General features: G+C 38.3%; 1 protein-coding gene across 1 annotated transcript in view; it reads right to left on the bottom strand.

Moving 5' to 3' along the window:
- Positions 1–19,035, bottom strand: part of PMS1 (PMS1 postmeiotic segregation increased 1 (S. cerevisiae)) — a 42,665-nt gene that overhangs the window by 20,569 nt on the left and 3,061 nt on the right. The window contains exons 2-5 of the mRNA XM_009995253.1: positions 17,112–17,214; positions 15,327–15,490; positions 5,160–5,276; positions 1,421–1,543 (exon numbers count right to left, since the gene is read on the bottom strand). Of these exons, the coding sequence (XP_009993555.1) occupies positions 1,421–1,543; positions 5,160–5,276; positions 15,327–15,490; positions 17,112–17,214 (507 nt within the window). The remainder of the gene's footprint in view (positions 1–1,420; positions 1,544–5,159; positions 5,277–15,326; positions 15,491–17,111; positions 17,215–19,035) is intronic.

The raw sequence follows: 19,035 nt of genomic DNA, 5'->3' as shown, positions 1-19,035 counted from the left end.
TATGTTGACAGGACAAAAAAAATATATTGAAAGCATAAAGAATTAAGATCTGCAGCATATTAGTTTTTTAAAAAATATTTTTTTATTCTTAAATACTGTTGAAATAGCATGAAACTTGTGAAGCGGTTAAGTCACCACACCTGGACACATTTAAAAGACATGTAGATGTGTTGCTGAGGGACATGGTTTTGTGGTGGACTTGGCAGTGCTGAGTTAACCATTAGACTTGATGACCTTAAAGGTCTTTTCCAACTGAGACAATTCTATTATTTTGAAGTTATTTTAGCCTTTATATTCCCACAGTCTGTCCTCAGCTGGCACTAAACTGTAGTACTACCTGGTTCACCAGCACTTCTTCCCCATACATAGCACAGACATAAGTGACCTGTAGCTTGTTTTCCAGGCCCAACAAAAAATATTCTTACAGATGCATTGTTAGCCTCACTTGGCCAAAAAATCAATTATAAAACTGGACCCCCCCAACCACCAGAAAAAAGAAAAGGCAGTGGAACACCACCACTTGCATTGCTACAAGAACAGCTCTAGATGAAAGGCAATGTATTTTTACTTTGTATAATAGTACTCTGCATCCCACCTTGAATCTAGGTCTCTGTGCTCTGGTTAAAAAGCTGCCTCTGTCACGGGATTCAAGCTGAGCTTTGAACTCCCAGAAGAACCAGGCACATCAAATATTGTGTGGAGATGGATCAGCGTTATTTGTCACTTCACATACCACAGTTTAGGGTTTACATCTGCAAAGCTTTGCTTGCCAACTTACTTAATTGTCTCCACTTTAAAACCCACATGTACACTTTGGCATGATTTTCTTTTCTAGGGAGGGTAAGGACTAGGACAGCAAGGGTGCTCCAAGGTTCAGTAGCGTGAGAAACCCAAGAGTATCAAATTCTGCCTACACAATGCCTAGCTGTAGCCAATGCTGCTGCACTATCACTTTCATTTTTATCCAATGCATACACAAACTTAAAGGAAAAGTATTCATATCTGCTTGATAAGCCCACAGTAAGAAGTGAAAAAAACCTACACTTTTTTTTTCAGAATACTTCTCTTAGAAGAAACCACAAAGTTCCCTCACTGAGAACTTCGTAAGTGTATTTCTGCAGGCTAACACAAAGAAAGAATTAACTGTGCTGGTCTCTTGCACAGAATATCTGAAATTATTTTTTTTAAAGAGTCCTAAACATAACCTCCAGCTCTGTGGTCTTAAGAGACTGCAGCAAATGAAACAGAACTGAGGCACCAGGAGCATCTGACTTGTGGAAGAGGTTTCTCTTGTAAATGCAAGTATCTTCATCTGTAATACTCTATTTTACGTGGGAAGATGGTTCCAGATTGCACAGGTGTCTCTGTTCTCAAAGAAGTAACATTTCTATTCCTTGAATAAGAAGATGGATGTTGTTACCTTCAGTATTTCCTTCTGGTGAACTGGACGACTATTAACAAAAATGAAACTCTTTTCTGAACTTGAAAGGCTTGTCAAAGAACTGTCTGACTGTGCTTTTGGGAGAAATCCAGAAATGTTTATCTGCAATGATAAAACAAATACAGTACAAAAGTCTTTTTAAGAGATCCCCACAAAATGTTTTCATACAGGTGAGATACTAAAATAAAACTGTACAGAACCCCAAGTCATTAAAACACATGCATCACTTCTTGAAAGTTAGGATACAAAAAAATAAATGCACTAAAAGAAAAAGAAAAGATTAAGGATAGGTTTGTATCTATTTTTCTTGACAAATTTACCCAGGAGTTTGCCATTTGGACTGCCAGTTGCACCAGATTGCTGCTGCAGCTGAGGGCTGTGGAGAACACCAGAGCCAGCTTTAGGCCTGCTGACTGCAGGGTTGCAACCTAAAGGCACGTGCTGCTGCCCAACCTGGTGAACGCAGCAGTGAATTACCCGTGGGAAAAGCCCAAAACATACAACCTCCCCTCCCATATTTCACATGGGGCACCTTAAATAGCCTGTCAGAGGGCATTTATTCAGGGCACCTAAATTTACCTACACCACCTGTATCCAAATCATCTGACTCTCAAGAGTGCTGAGCACCCACGATTCACAGACAGCAACAGAACCTGTGAGCACATAGCACTGCCAAGGAGCCTCGGAATATCACAGGCTTTGAGTACCTAGTGTTCAACAACAGGGTTTTTTTCTGATGAGATGATTTAACTTGTTTTTTTAAGGTCAAAATGAGGCTGATGACTTGTGCTGCCCAGCCCATCACCGCCCCCTCTCCTTCATCAAGCAACTTTGAAAATGTTGGATCAATTTCAATTCCATCTGACTAAGAAGCAGAAATCCCAAAGATATCATATTTCCACAAATTCTGTGATAACTGACAGCTGTTTGAAAAGGACAGCCTCCAGATAATGGCCTTACTGAGGAAAAGGCGATTGTAACTTTTCTAAAGACACTATCCATCAGCATGTAAGCACTGACATGACAACCAGCCCACATACAGCCCCACTCACGACCCAAACTAATATGTGAAGGAACACAGGGGCATCGTGAGGATGAAGATTTTGGAGATGAAGAGAAGTCTGGAGAATGTTCTGGTCACAGGGTGGATCACAGAAATCAGACCTTGTTAGCTCTGCTTTTGGCAGAACCACTTGTATTTACTTAAATCCAAATTATCATGCATTAGAAACAGAATTTAAAATCGCTGGGATTTGGCCTATCCTTCCCATTCATCTACGTCACACCAGCTATCTGCTCATGTGCTCCCTTCCTCCCTCTTGACCTTGTAACAAGCATTCTGTGCTAAACCTGGAGTGTTCTGGTCAGCAATGTTGCACAGAACCAAACACCACTGGTCAAGTTAAAGAGGTGTCAAGTATCTGTTGGATGATTATCAGAAAACAACATGCAGCACTTCTAGATTTTATTCTGCAACTTTAGCACATCCTCTCCGACTGTTCCTTCTTTAGGCTTCAAGCTCCTTTTCTAAGTTCCATGTATTTGTACAAGTCTTCACTTCAAACTGTGTTTTTATATACAGACAACATTAAAGCAAAACTGAAAGTCTCAAAGTAACTCATTTAAGAAGTTGCCAGATTTAGAAATGGCTGACTGCTGTTACTATTTAAAGTCATGCAGAATATCAGTATGCTCATTAAAAGTTAGCAACAATTTCTAAAACTAGTCTTTCAAATATAAAAATACATGAAGTCTAAAGACAAAACTAAAATACCTGAAATATATGACAGAATTTTGGCTTTTCCTTTGAACCAGATATTTTCAAAGTTAATACTTTAATAAAACACAACTTATATATGTATTAAAATATATCTGTGTTGACTAGACAATAGAATGTCTTTCTTAAGCACTTATCTTTTTTCCAAGTGGCATGTGCATCTACTAAACTTTACCCCCACAGAAAAAGAAAAGACTAGGAAAATTTCCTTTGTGAAAGTTTTCAGCCAAAATAGATCCATTCATTTACAAGACTGGGGACATGGATAACACAGATGCTATTTTGAACATGTAAAAAGTTGTGTCAATTTTTTATTTCCTTAGTTTGCTTTGTATTATAAATAGCTCCTGATTTGGAGTCAGCTTGAAATGTGTTCTTATTTCACTCAGTGCTCATAACAAAAATGTCTTGAAGAAAGCCAGCCCTTAAAACCCCTGAATTATTTGTTAAATAAGTTTTAACTCTGTAGTTAGTAAGGTATGGCTCACAGAAAGTTGTTCACAGCAACACAACTGTTGTTCAAAGCTACACAATGAGCAACTAGGAAAGGAAAGAACTACAGAGCTGCCCTCTGGACTGTGTGCTGAAAGAGGCATGGACATAGCAGGAAGGAAAAAGGAAGCATATGCCTTGTCATTAAATACCTATCCCAATACCTGCACACAAATGAGAAAGAAAGGGTTACATAGGCAACCTTAATTCTGCCATTTCATAGTGTTTGGCTGCTTAATTTAGAAACATTCATGGCTTCTGAATGTAGATTTGTGTGTGAGCAACATGCAAGGACTACTTATACACCTATAAATGATGCACATGGTATTTTACACACTATTTAGAGGCAGAGAGCGATGGAATGTTCCCCAACTTCTATTCAAGGAATAGGGATGCCTCATGGTATAGCAGAGAGGTAATGTGAGAATCTGAGTGCCTTCTTCAAGATAGTCTCTTCTAAGTACCCTCATCTCTTCCCTTTGGAGTCCTCTGCACTTGCCCTGTGCGGCACATCCAGCCTGCATTCAGGTAAGATTAACTTTGGATGTTCCATTCTGACATAAGCAACTAAAACTTTGTAAACTACACGAAGCAACTTCCCTTTTTCCCCTCATTTTGCTGCCTATGTATACTACAAGCATTCTGAAACTCAAGATATAAGTTTAAATAATGCTATTAAACACAATTTACCATTCTGAATGTAGCATGGTAAGTTGTGTTTAATAGCCACTGTGACTTTACAGATGGTGATTCATCTCATTTATGTCACTGGTCAAGATTTATTATTACAAGATACAGGAAAATGCAACTTTGAAGGATCAGCAGTAGCAAGACTCCCCTTTGTAAGAATGTTTCCAACTCTCTAACCAGAGTAAAACATTTTTCAGCTATTAGACAAAGGAGAATATAATGGGGAATTCCTTCAATTTCAACAGGGGCAAAGAAAGCTTTAAAAACTATGTCATATTTCCTTGAAATATGCTTAGTGGAAATTCTGCATAACTTGCTTTCGAAGTATGTGTTTCTTTTGTTGCACAGGTGGCCCTCACTGAAACTGACAGGATACTCTTTAAACTATGAGGCTAAGAGGCTACATGGATGAGAATGATACAAATGCTTAGATATTAATCAGAGCAAAACCTGCCTGAGGGCCAGGAATCCCAAATTAGACAGCTCTGAGCAATCAGCAATTCTGCATTTGTCATCACAACTGTTTTTACTGCCATTTGATCAGTGCCACATGAGTCCTCACTAGATGATTCTTGGAGGGGATTTTCAATCACCAAACCAATTAATTTTACAGAGAGGACAGTAATAGAATCAAATGCATTAATCAGATGTCAATGGGAGATAATATTCTCTTTCTTAAAGCCTCCTTTGTGAATATTGATTTGGGTCTCTTCATTGACAGACTTGAAGTAGATTTGGGAGAAGGAAGTTTAAACTCACCTCAGGATCTTCACAGCAGTGTTGAAAAGGTACCATACTGCTCATAACGGCTGTTCCCAGAACTGACATAAAGGCCATTTTGTGATTTGACACCCTGGTCTTCTGCCAAATAACTGCCTGAAACAAATGGCACAGAGTCAAATTTTTGACATTATATTTGTTGAACTCAAGTCATGTCTATGAACATGTATATGCAACTGCACACATACTGTATATGTAACATTCTGTACTTTGACCCTCTTACATTCACAACTTTCAGTGCTAACCCACACGATACGGTCCAACTTTTTGGCATGTCATCTCATATTGTATTACTTATTCAGACTCATAGTGATTGGAAAATTAGGCAAAGCTTGTATTTATGGATGCTACATGGCTAATCTGGACTTCTGCACCTAAAACTTTTAGTAAAAACTAATCAATCAAAATACTACTTCTCCTCATAGATATATAGCAGTAGGCTATGTGTTTTTACCAACCACGTAAATTGAGGGTTTATGACATGTCTCTGGCATGGTGGTCACCACTCAGAGGTGGGCACTGCAATGCTGATGGTACTCATGATCAAGAGATAGGCCATTTTGGTAGACCGGCCATTAGATGTTCATTCATAGCACTCATCTGGATACTCTAGGTCTATGACAAGCCTGCTATTTAGAAAGGAAAATGGTTTCTCAGGCAGTATTTATAAGAAAAGCAGTTGTTTGTCTAATGAACTTTGTAAAAGTTAAAAGGATAAATGAGTATCTGCTCTCTTAGCTACGTATCTTACAACATTACTGCAAAGATTAATTAATACAGTAAGGCAGTAAGAAATGCAACTTGCATCAGAACTTCCCTGTCAAATCCACTTACATATACAGAAAATATTAGCTTCTTTGGAAGGTAAAATTTTGTCTCTCACTAATGTGAAGTCTGACACTAAACAGTCACAAATTTAATTCAGAATCTGCTGACTTATTGCTGTGTATCAACAAGAAAATATTTTGCTTAGTTTGCTTTCTGCTTCTAAGCAACTAAGACTGCTAGATTCAGATACACTTTATTTCTGTCACTGTTAGCTGAGTGTATTTTGGTGTGCAACATTCAAACAGAAATGAAAAAAATGCAGTAAATTGCACTTTAAATCTGACTTTACAGTGCTGTTTAAAATGCATGTTTTAAACAGGTGCTAGGTGTCCCATAAATTCAAAATAAGTTCACAGTATTGGAGTACAGGATGCTATCCGAAAGCATGGTGAGTGAGCAAAGAATACATATACATCCATCTCAAGAAACGCAATACATAGCCTTAAAATTCCACCTGTCCAGTGGGATATTTGCTGGCCTTGAGGAGTGAATTCCACTGAAGAACATGGTGTTCCTGTAAAATGATATTCCCTTCCTACAGGACAGGTGGAATTGTAAAGCTTTGAGACTGTTAAGCCTAAAACTGTTCCTCAAATCTTTAATTTTCCATTTCCATGTGAACTCTGAGTTGTTAATGAAACAGGGCTTTGTAGTCCAGCCTGAATCCAACTTGCCTCCTAGACACCAGCCTGACAGACCTTTGCACATGCCAGATCACCGCTCAGTCATCCTACAGTGAGCTCAAACCCCTCCAACATAAAGGACAGATCTTAGCATGGAGGGCAGCGAATTCAGAAAGGGGAGAAGGAAAAATGAGCAAGCAGAGCCATGACCTGGGTGTCCACAGCTCTGGCATGGAGAATCCCCACCGTGCTTCAGCAGCAGGCAGCAGCAAAGGACAGCCTAGGGCTGCCCAAGGCATGCTGCCTCTCAGCCTCTCTCCTCTACACCTGCTGTAAATCTCCTCAACGACATTTTGGAGTGATGAAAGAATTTGTCCTCTTCTTTAGAGCTCGTCTTATAAAACATATCCTGTACTGCTTCTATTTTAAAACAGATTACTTAAAATGGAAACACACAGTGCCAAGCCATTTTTTCTTTACTGCATATGTTTTAAATTAAATGCATGTGACCAAACTGAGAAAGACACTTGTTACATGACAAATATAAACATCATGCTGTTTATTTTAGGTTATACTAGTGTGATGCTGCAGGTACAGATATAAATCTTAGCTGCTGATTAATGCAAGGTTATTACACTGCTTGACCTGCTGAATGGCTGATACTCAGGACTGCCAAAAGATCACTTCAGTAAGGTGGTTCTAAGAAAGCTGTCAAAAACGAGAACTTATTAAATGCAAACTTGCTAAAAGTAGATACTGTTATTAAGTTCAGGGTCTGTTTTTTAACTAGTCATACATTTATCAGATACTAATATTCAGAAATACAGGCATAATTTTAAGAACTAGTTACCTCTGTAGGTTAAATTAAAGCCTGCACACAGGCCAGGCAACTCCTAAATTTCTGTATAACATAAACACTGAATACATTGTGTGTTCATTTTTAATCCTGACTACTCGTTATGAAGCCACAGCATAGGAATAGCTGGTAGTTTAAAGAAAATTATGCTTCTAGACTCCCCAGATGTATTAACAGGTATTAATAATCCACAAAGAAAAACACCTGTTCCTTTTAATTGAGGTTCCTGCAATACCCTACTTTTTTAACCTTGCTTATACCCTTTAGTTTAGCTAAAAATACACCCCCCCACACCCCCCCATATTTTTTTCTAGGTCATATAAAGCGGGTGTCCAGCATGAGCCAAGGAAGAATTTGACTCTAGTCAGTATGATGACACTGCAGAAACAGCCTACTCAAAGATATATTATTACATATGGCCCATCTTAGGCTTTGCTAGAGCTAGCCAAATATATCCCAGCTCCCTCTTTGTTTCATTGAGGGGGATTACATGATCTAGATCTTACAAAATGTCATAGCGTATAAAATCTGCTGCACATACACAGAAGAAAAGCAGACGTGTGTGCCTGTGTATGTTTCTTCACCCCTAGGACATATGCATGCATACTTTTGTGAAGTTGACAATGTATATGCACATATGGAGCAAGCATTTCTGTTATTTCAGGATGCAGGCACATAGCACAGAAGAATTTCCTGAAAAATATATAAAGTTTGGAGAAAGAGTATGCAACCTTTCCTCACTGGGGTCCTTGGTATACGGCACCGAGGAGTGTAAGAGCTGCTCATTATTTGTGTCCTCAAAGACAACAAGGAAGGATCAAGAAAAAATGCGGTCACTCCTAGTCTTTAGCTATCCTTCATATTTTAGAACTTCTACGAGCAATCACAAAGATCTGCAATCACAGACAATAGAAAAAACTTATTTAGAGCTGGGGACTGGATGCTGTTGCTGACTGGGGCTACTTCAATGCAACTATGATGTTGCAAGTTAAAAAGATTCATCCCATTTACCTTATTACTGCATAATGGCACTAACTTAACTAAGTGGACTTTTGCTACCCAGAAACCATGTACTTTGTTTTGCAAAAACTGTTGTGTTATTTATCCTGTAATACAGTTTGAGGATGTAAAAGTCTAGTAGAGCAATAACTGTACATGAACTGTAGGTTGCTAATGACATGAGTTAGCTCTTTAAAAGAGAGCTGTATTTCAGTGTCTCTTTAATTTTGTTTTACATGCTTCAAAAATCTTGGCATCTAGGATCTCACTGCAGATTGTTAAAACTCTTTGGGTCAGTAAGTTCCTTAAGTCCTGAATTAAAACCTAGTAGTTTATTAGGATCCAACATAACTGAAAACACCCCTGCCTACCTGTTAAGGGAGTATAAAAACAGGGACAAAGCCAGGCAGCAATATCCAAAGTTTGAATGGAGCCCAAGTGAAACAAAAAGACATCACCTTGTACGATGTGTATAATTTCTTCTGCTTGTGACACAGACACCTAGCTGAAAGGGTTGGCATGTTCTCTGCAGTAGAAGAAAGCCTATCAGCTCAGATCAAGATAAAGCCTTAACCATATTCTTTAAAATCCCAGCCTCGAAAAGCATTACTGTTGTTTCTCTGTGCCACGCCATAAATGGTATTTATGTGTTTTTAGCTTGTTTAAAACAAGTTTTAAAACTGCTGGTAAATTATCTTACTAAAAGAGGGCTCCTGCACAATCTTCCCTTGAAAACAAACAGAAATCACAGCAATTTTTCAACTTAAAGAAAAATAATGCAACTCTACATAATCCTAATTATTCTGCCTATGTATTTTATACTTGCCCCTGAGGAATCAGTTGTCTCATCCATTTCATAAGTGATGGTGGGACACCTACCAGTGAAGGTAGAGAAACTGAAGGCCCTCTTTTTCCCCTCATCAGATGCACCTGACATACTTGTCTATCCCAGGGGCATCAGATACCACAACTATCAAGGGGATTTGTTGAAAGACAGTAATGTTCCACAGCACTGTTCATCCTACAAATTCTGATTTATTTCCTGCTCACATTTCCCGTTTGAATACAAGAGCACCCTCTCAGTGAAAAGGCTTCCTTCAGCATCACACAGTGGAAAAATGCTTGTATTTGGGGAGCTGGAAGTTTAAGTTTGGAAAGGAGCTGACCTATTACCAGGAGGCAAGTACATTAATCTGGTAACACAGGTCTTTAGAGCCTTTTAAGAATTACAAAGACTACAGACAATTGTAAGCTTTTTGGCTGCTTTAACCATGCAAGTTCGGCTGTAGGTGTCTAGAGAAATTCTACTTGCATAGCAGAAGGAAAAAATTATAAACAAATCCTCCCAAACAATCAAACTACTGTAAAAAAATCAGTTCCTAAACTGTCATTCAGGGGATATACATCATCCCAGTGAATTCCATTTAAGTAAGGGGAGGTTTAAAAAGCTTTTTGTAAAACAATGGTTAAGAAAAACAATATACCTAACTGTGATAAAGTACATTGGTAAGGAAGAGGGAAAACTCCCAGGTGGCTTTGGAAACAAATCTTTTTCTGTTAACTTTTAAGCGTACAAAGTGAGTGTGAAAGTCTTGTGAGAGCTAAAGACACATTTCAGATTCTGCAACACGTACTGCATATGTGAAACAGTAATTGTTTTGAGATTTCAGACATACACTGTGCTGTCATTTGAAAAAAGTGATGGATGAGAAACTGAAAACCTCAAGGAATTAGTAATAGGATATAAAGCATTTCACCTCTAGGTCACCAGTTCAAATTCAACCAGGTTGGTAGTGACCAAAAGTAGTTACCATCTGGCAGCTGTTCTCTGGCTGATGTAAATTGAGTTGAGGGTCTCAGCGCATTTCCTAGTGGACAGGTGTCCTCAGCACAAAAACCCCACCATAATTAACTCTCTGTTTGGCTTTCTCAGCAGAGCTACTGAACAACGAATGGAAGACTGAGCTAAACTGCAGGTCAGCATGAAAGCATGTTGGCTGCAGAGCACTGCAGATTCTTAATCATAACTCCTCTTTATATTTTAAGACACAGATTAGGGAGCGACTTAATTTATCATCATTATATTAAACAGAGCTTATGTACTGCTGTTTCTGCTCACTGCAGATTTCTTTTCAGTGTGCAGCTACAGCAGAGTTTTAAAGCAAAAATCAATGAATGCAAAGTACAACTCCATTATTAAAAATGGTAAATTTACCCTAAGGCACTTACTCCATCTCAAAAACCACTTAATACAGAGGACTCGGATACAGAAAACAAACTGGGTTTGGACTAATGGATACAGACTGCAGGTTGAGATTATCCAACTTTGGAAATAAGAGGAGACATAATGTAAAGAAAAAACAAAACAAAGGTGGCACCCTTTAGGGCAACACCAACCACAACAGGGATTGGAGAATAATATAACCCACAATTATACTAATAGCTTTTAAATAGACCTCTTGAATCCAGAAGTTCTGACCTATGTCTCTGTCAAGAAACAAAAAAGACAGTTCCAGGCAGAACTCTGTGTGACCAAGAATTCAAAATCCTACACATGGAAACCACTGGAAAAGAATATTCCCTTATGCAGATTTTTTCTCAACAGCAGCTGGAAAATTTATTGAGTCTACTTAGGACCCACCTGTGCCTTGCACAAGACATGGAACCAGTTGTGTATAGTATGACCTGCTGATAGGCACCATCTAAACCACCTGTTCCGTAATTTGTTCAGCCCTATTATATTTGAAATTGCTGAGACAGGTATAGTTATTGAGTGTCCTCTCTCATTTCACCGTTTGTGGAATAAAGGTAGCTAGAACAAAAGTATTCCGTACCATCAGCCTTTCAACACACAAAGGCATTTCTTAACATCAGTGGCTTATAAGACTGAGTTAAGGGCTACTGGTGTTAAACAGTGAAGAGTGAAAACTGTTGTTCCAGGGCAGACCCCCTGCCCCATCTCAGGTAAAATACAACCAGGGTTCATAGGTGGCTAGAACACAGCATTTCGGGTTGAAGAGTTTGACACAGTTGAAGTGGTAGCTGACTTTGGTATGTCCTTAGCACGCCTTCTGATAATGTTAACTTTAAATAAACCTGCTGAATACTCATGTAAATTATTTCCATTTGGCTGTCTCATTATTCAATATGCTTTCAAGGAACATGGTGATGAAAGAAGAAAAATACCTCTTTCTAACATAACCATACTGGCAAGAGGATCAACATTATCAGTATTCAAAGAATGTGTTGGCAGAATAAACCTTCATAAAAAGAAGGAGCACTAGCTAATCCAAGTTGTCAAAATAGCAATAGTACTTCAAAGGTTGATCTGCAAAGTGATTCATTATTTATTGCTAAAGCAAACAAAACATTCTGAGCAGAAAGAGCAATTGAGTATTTCCCATCTCAGAATTCTACTGACAGAGTGAAACAATAAATGAACCCTAGGATGACTGATAAAAGGACAGCTATTTTCTTACTTACTAGAAAACAACCCAAAGGCAGGAAGAACACTGTGGTTCTTCACAGAAAAGAAGTCAGATCCTTAATGGTAATATTTTAATCTGAACTAACATAAGTATGAAATGTGGCACACCAGGAAGAAAAATGTCTGGAAATTTCTTTGTGAAGCACAAGGCTTAACATGATTAAAAAACCCAACATGGTGGGAATAAGATATGCAATGTATTGTTCATCCTAAAAAACACAGTTCAGTACGATGCCTGCCTTTGAAAAATAAGTTTCTGCTAGAACTAATTAGGTAACCACTTCCAGACCCCTGACCTCAGACTTACTTTATATAAGTTTCAGCCTCATTATATCCTTTCTCCATAAAGCCAGGGCTATCCTTTCTTCCATTCTTCTTTCATTTCTCACAAAACACAGGGCTTTAAGTAATGTTTTTTAAATTTTTTTAAATCTCCTGATTTTGTCACTTATTTTCAGAATTCCTTTGAAATACACTAGATATACTTTCTATGCACCTTGCCTTATCTCCTGAAATACTTCATCTCTCGTACCTTCTTGCTCTTCTAAGCATCAGAAATTGATCTTATCACTCCTGAGGTGTTCTATTGCAACAGAAAGTACTGGGTCAGCCTCAAGAATTTAAGATTCTAGGAGAGCTCCTCTGAATATTTTGCATACACAAGTTTTTAAAATTAATATATCATCTACGAGCTCCATGAAAAATAAAGCCATTCTGAAAAGCTGAGTCTCTCCTACTACATATCAAACAGAAATCCAACAGCCACCACATAAAAAAATAAAAAAAAAAAATAAAAAAAAATCAGACAACCTTATTGAGTAGAGTATTATTCTAACACAGATAGATACTGCAGTATCACTATAGGAAAAACACCTTCTGATCTGAATGAATAATTTTAATTACAATAATACTTAGCCTCTGAAGGGAAAATAACTAATGAATATTCGTGTTTTGTGGTATTACGGTAAAGCAGACACACATAGACCCGTTGAAAGGTGTTAAGCATTGGAATTTCAGAATTTATTAAAAGGTATGATGCAATGGGTTATTCTTATTTTCCCTGCAATGACAACAGCAGTAGAAACACAGGATTCTGCACTCCAAGTTCTTTTTCAACTTTTTTACACTATTTAAAAGCATTCACATATGCACAGGAAAACTACACTTACGGTACCATTTATTTAGCCTTTGATTTTCCCAACTCAGCAACAGCTACTGAGCGACCTCTTGTGCTGAAACACGTCTGAGCAGTTCCTTTCTTTTTTTCTTTTTCTCTAAAATAATTAAATGAACATAAGGCCAGCACTACAAAATGTGGAGGCCATCCCTGTCATTAAAACGAATATATACTGCCTGCAGACAGCATTTCTTTTTTACTGATGTGTTTCACCCACTCAAATTGTTTACTGAGGAATTTACCTCTGAAGCTAACATGACAGGTAGTCAAAACCAATGTGCAATGGTTGTTGTCATGCTACTCTCCATATCATTTTTGCAATAAGTATTGTGAAAAAGACGTGATCAATGTCTTGCACATTATTACCATTGTATTAAAATAAACATACAAAGAAAAAAGATAGTCTCATCAAAGAGGATGAAATAAAAATACCATAAAATAAAAAAAATCTGCAATTTGCCAGCAGCAGTGAAATTGTCATTCCCCTCCTCCTCATTCCACTTTCCCTCCAAATCACAGCTGTCTTATTGAGAAGTCACATTCCAATGCCCCACTGCCAGCACCCAGAGGCATCAACATGACTTTCCAGACTAGAAAAGCTCATGCAAACTCTGTAAGCATCCATGCAATAGATGTCTACTTCAGAAAGGTCAACTGAGCAACCATCTTCCACAATAAATAACATGTTTCCCAATGCAGTAGATCAAACTTAAGACCTGTAATAGATGATAACAAGCTACAGTTGCCACAGAGGGGAAAAAAATATCCACAGAAACTACAGGCAACAAACAGTACTTGCATTGGTCAATAAAGATAAATAAAACCTCCTGCTTAACCACAGAAAAATTATACCACACCTATCAGAAAGGTCAAAAACCAAACCACCAATAGAAGATGAAAGTAGTTTTATTAATCAATATTTAAGACCAAGAATGTGAAAGCACTGTTAGATTTGCCAGGAACCTTCATACATACAAACTAAGGAGAGATCTCTGGTTTCAAACTTTCTGTAGTGTCAATGAAATAAGACTTAAAAGTAGTTATGCTTACTGAGCTTTGGAATACTTGCTCCTTAGCCACAAGGCAGGCTTTTGTTTTACACAAGATCTACACTTTGATATTTAGAATACATGAATAAATATAATCAGAGCACGCTATACAACTGGGATGGGCAATCTGTTGTCTTCTCAGAAAGCACAATGTCATTTGCCATTCCCCCCAAAACAGAACTTCAGTCTGAATGTTTGCTTGATAGAGTAACTGTTCAAAACTGTCCAAGGAACAGGCCGAAGAGCAAGATCAACAAACAAATGTATTTTTTAACAGAAAAATAATTGCTGAGGGATCTGGCCACCAGATGTCACTCTCTACTTTGTGGCAACTTTTTAGCCTACCTTTCCTCTCAGAGGTGCTAAAAATAGTACAGTCAATAAAATCAGCCATGTTAAACTGGGGCCAGGTAAAGGAGGACTGCTCAATGAGTCATTTCTGTAGCTGTGCTGTAAAATTATTGCTCAGAAAGCTGTGAAGTCAAAGTACCCTCCAAGCAGCCTCTGAATCTGTTCCAAGTCTAAACAAAGCACAACTAGCTCAACTAACGCCCATTTGTCACGTTACCATTGCTTACACTAATGTAGCAAATTGCTTTGCCTTTTTAAATAGAACCACCATGATGTATTGAGCTGTTGTGACTCAGAACACAGCAAGTTACCTGGATGTGCTGGAGAGTCTACCCAGAGAGACAGCATAACCAAATGAGTTCTGAGAGTTTTTTTCAGTTGTTTTAGGTTAACACTTGGTTAGGCCCTGTGGCCTATTAAGGTCTTGCTGTTTTGCACTGCAGACCACCACCACCACCATCTTTACTAACCACTGGCATGCAAAATTATTCTTATACCACTAGCATGTAAAATAATTTTTATACTTCATGTATCTAACCAGGCATCTGTTGGAACAGACCAAGAAGCAGATCTGAGCCAGAGTTGTAGAAATTTAGTATCAAAATCCATAACCATTATAAATACACATATATGAAGTGAAGAAGTCAAAGTTCAAAACAACTCTAAGGTGAAAGAAAATTCCTAGGAATTAATGATTTTATGTAAATATAAGATGAACAGCATAAATCAATGAGAAACTGATCTTTAAGATAGCTGACAGAAAAAGTCATTATTACCTTATTATGTGATAAGGTTATCCTCAGCTCTGGTTTTATGATACCATAGGCTATCACAAGATCTTGGATTTTTTTCAGTTCTTCCTTACATTTTTTATTTGCTGAGTAACACTGCTTTCTTACAGGAAGATTCTTAAACAAATTCAAGACTGTTACTGTAGTACCTGCAAACAGGTGACAAAAAACAAGTAGAAATTACACTGAAAGCATACAACTGATGGGATAGAGAAAACTTCATTGTTACTTCAAGAGCCCTGTCTGTTTGCAGCTGTACACAAATTAACCCTAGTAACTCTTAATTAGATTATATTAGCATGAGAAGAAATTGACAAAATTAGCAGTCAACTTCCCCAAAAAAGTACCTCTAGTGCACAAGAGCCACGATTCCCCTTTTTTATTTAATGATTGCAGCATTAAGTTTTCTTTTGTACACACTGACAATAGCAAGAATTAGCACTGAATAAAACTGAAGACTCTTTCAGAGTGTATTAAATTAACTTCTATTAATAAAATGGTTAACAGACTAGCATCTAATTAGACATATCTGGAGACAAAGGAACACTGAGCTCTGTAGGGCCCTCCACAAGCATTTACTTTAGGTTAATACCTGAAGAACTAGACACCTCTGTTCAAGACACAGTATAGAGTAAGAGGAGGAATATTCATCTACCAACACAATCACATAAATTCCTCGCCCATAAGGATATTGCAAAGTATAAAATATATGTCACAGAATTCAGTCAATCATTCAACAATTTTGATAAAAGACAAGGAAACACAACCCACAGGCTTTCCAGCCTCATGGAAAACACTACAGGCTAAATCTTAAAAAGAATCCCCGATTAAAATTAGTTAAGAGTTCTCAGCTTCAACCCTTTCGTCACCATTTGCCCATGACAAGCCCCTGGCAGCTTCTGGCTTAATGGCTCCCCACACCCAGTTAGTGCTGAGGAGGAAGGGAGCCAGGTAATAGCAGCTCCCCTTGGACACAAGTGCTGCAGCCAGCTTGGGGCAGCTTGTGGGCACCATATCGACAAGCAGCTGCCGCAGCTCAACTAGGAAAAGTTGGATTTTATGGAAAAGCTGCAACTGCTTCCTCAGAAGCAAACCCTCATCACAAGAAACGAGCACATCACTTTTCTTCTGAGAATGTGCACCAGTTGGGAGTGTGAATGACAGAACGTGGTCTTCACTGAGCTGCAATTAGCTGACCAGAGCACAGAGTAGATGCTACCCCAAACCTACACTATCTCTGAACCACCATGGCTCAACTCTGAGGTGAGGGCAACCTTTAATTTTCCACACAAACACAATACAACGGGGACACACCCATCCTGCAGGTTAGAACAAACTGTGACTGCCTCACCCTATAGCCATGTGGCTTCCAGCAATTCCTTTGTATAGCAGCAGGCAACTCTTCCTGCTTTAACCCAGGATTTTGCTACCTACTTTGGTCTTGAACTAATCTTTCAAATGCTTATACAGAAAACCTGCCTGGACCTGGGGCATTGAATTTTTATAGCCTGTATTTCTGCTGTCAGCTTGAAGAGGTGAGCCAGAGAAGAAACTAGTTTATAATTACCATTTAGAGCAACATCCAAGACTTATTATTTCTTATGATAACAACACATTCTCAGTTGACAGACATAAGGCAAGAAACATTTACAGCTGCAGAGAGTTCAAACTCAGCCTTCAGATACAGAACAGGTATTTCAACATCAAATAGAGCCTCAGAGAAACATAAAATACTTCTGTCAGTGCAACACAAGAACAATTATATCCTACCTTGCCAAAGACTGGAAGGCTTTTTAGAAACTATATGCCCATTGCTATCCAAAGCATACTGACTGCTGAAATCATCATCAGGTGTCTTTGTTGTGATCAAAACCTGAAAAGTGTGATTTAGAAAAAAAAAAAAAGTTAGTCAAGGATTCACAAAGTTCAGGAAGAGCTTAGATAAGCTTTGCTGCCACTCTTACCGTAGTGTTATTTTAGTCACCTCAAGTACCTTTAATTAGTTTAGAAAACTTCTCTTCTACAAGTGTTTCTTACAGAAACATTCTGCATTACTAATTTCCCATCAGTTTAACAAAAAGCCATGCACTTCTATCACACTAATACACCAAGCACAGCAATCCTGATTGCCTACAGCACCACACTCATATCGCCTGTTTGAACAAAGGTTACACAAACAATTAAATCAAATGATAATTTTCACCCTCTGTGAGAGAAGGCAGATTAATGTGAAATTCCACAAATATAATAACTATTATCAAACAAACAGTATATTATCTTTCCACACCCAAACATATCTAGCAATCAGCAGTAGCATGTTTTGTAAGGTATTAAGGTGATACACAGCTCAGCTTTAGCAAGACCAGTAATACACCAGAAGTTCAATAAAACTACAATTCCCTGAGTTTAGGTATCAACATTTTGAAAAACAGAACCACTCTTTTTCAACCACCTGAAAGGCATAAAGTTTATCACACATAAGAGAGCTTCAGGATATTTTGATTTATTTTAGTGTCCCGTATAAGTAATTCAGAGTTCAGCCATGCCTCTGGAGAAAAAAAAAACAGTAACTGATTAATTGGAAATTACAGTATTAGAGACCTACTTAAAGGCCAACACTAAAGTACCTCTTAACTGAAACTTCAGGGGGCAATCTGGGTAGGTAGAATGCAATTAATGCCAGGAGTGCTTAATTAACATAATTACTGATCCAAGGATTAAAGTAATACCTATTAAAGTACTTATTATGCTCAGACCACCTCCCCTCTCTTACGAAAGGCTCCAAGGAGCTGATTAAAAGCTCAGAACAGATAGCACCCTGCTCTGACAACTCACAGAAGTGAGCAATGACTAAGGTCTGTCATTACCTGTCAAAACACCAACACGTTTGAAAGTATCTTTGGAAATCTCCAACCAAACACAGAACCAAACCCTGCTTAGTGCAATTTGAATGTAGCCCAAGGTAGCACAGAGTAGAGCTGTAACACTTCTCCTGACCTCAGCTGTTGATGGTTCCGATCAGACACAGACACCAGTATCTTCTTGCAGGATCTAATGCTTGGCAGACTTAGAAAGAAGAATCCAAGACATGACCTTTGCACAGCATGAATACAAAAAGGCAGAACACAATGGAACAGGCAGATACTCTACCCTGATCTGCGCAAACACTTTTCAGCTGGTTTTGAACGAAATTACTTAGTTTCAGTCAACAAGTTATTCCTAAATATCAGTACACTGTTAGTCCCCATAACACAAACATATGGATCAGACTCAGGCAGGCCAGGGAGCAGGTTCCTGTTTACTCATATGGACAATAAAGTTTGTGCAATTGCAGTTATATACCTGTCAAGGAGCAGTATGGTGCCCAGCAAGATGCCACGATTGCTTATCACCCAGATAACATCAAGGTAGGAATCATTACTAGAACAGTAGCTATGTGAGACAACAGTTCCCTGAAACGGGTTCTCCTGGCCACCATCTGCTGTTTCTCATTTTGGTTTACCCCAATGCAGTTACCCAACTCAGCCATACTCTTTGACATTTTATTTGCTGTTAACACTAGAGAGGATAAGCCAGTGTCCTCAGGAATCACTATCTATGCCCTGATACAAAATAAAACACTAAGCAATCTGTCTTGGACCTATTCTGAATGAGGAAAAGAAATCAAGCACTGCTGTGACCAGTATGACAGGCA

This window comes from Chaetura pelagica, unplaced genomic scaffold, assembly GCF_000747805.2.
Source record: "Chaetura pelagica isolate M959 unplaced genomic scaffold, ChaPel_1.0 scaffold33, whole genome shotgun sequence".
Classification (NCBI taxonomy): domain Eukaryota; kingdom Metazoa; phylum Chordata; class Aves; order Apodiformes; family Apodidae; genus Chaetura; species Chaetura pelagica.
This window is presented reverse-complemented; position numbering and strand designations above follow the sequence as displayed.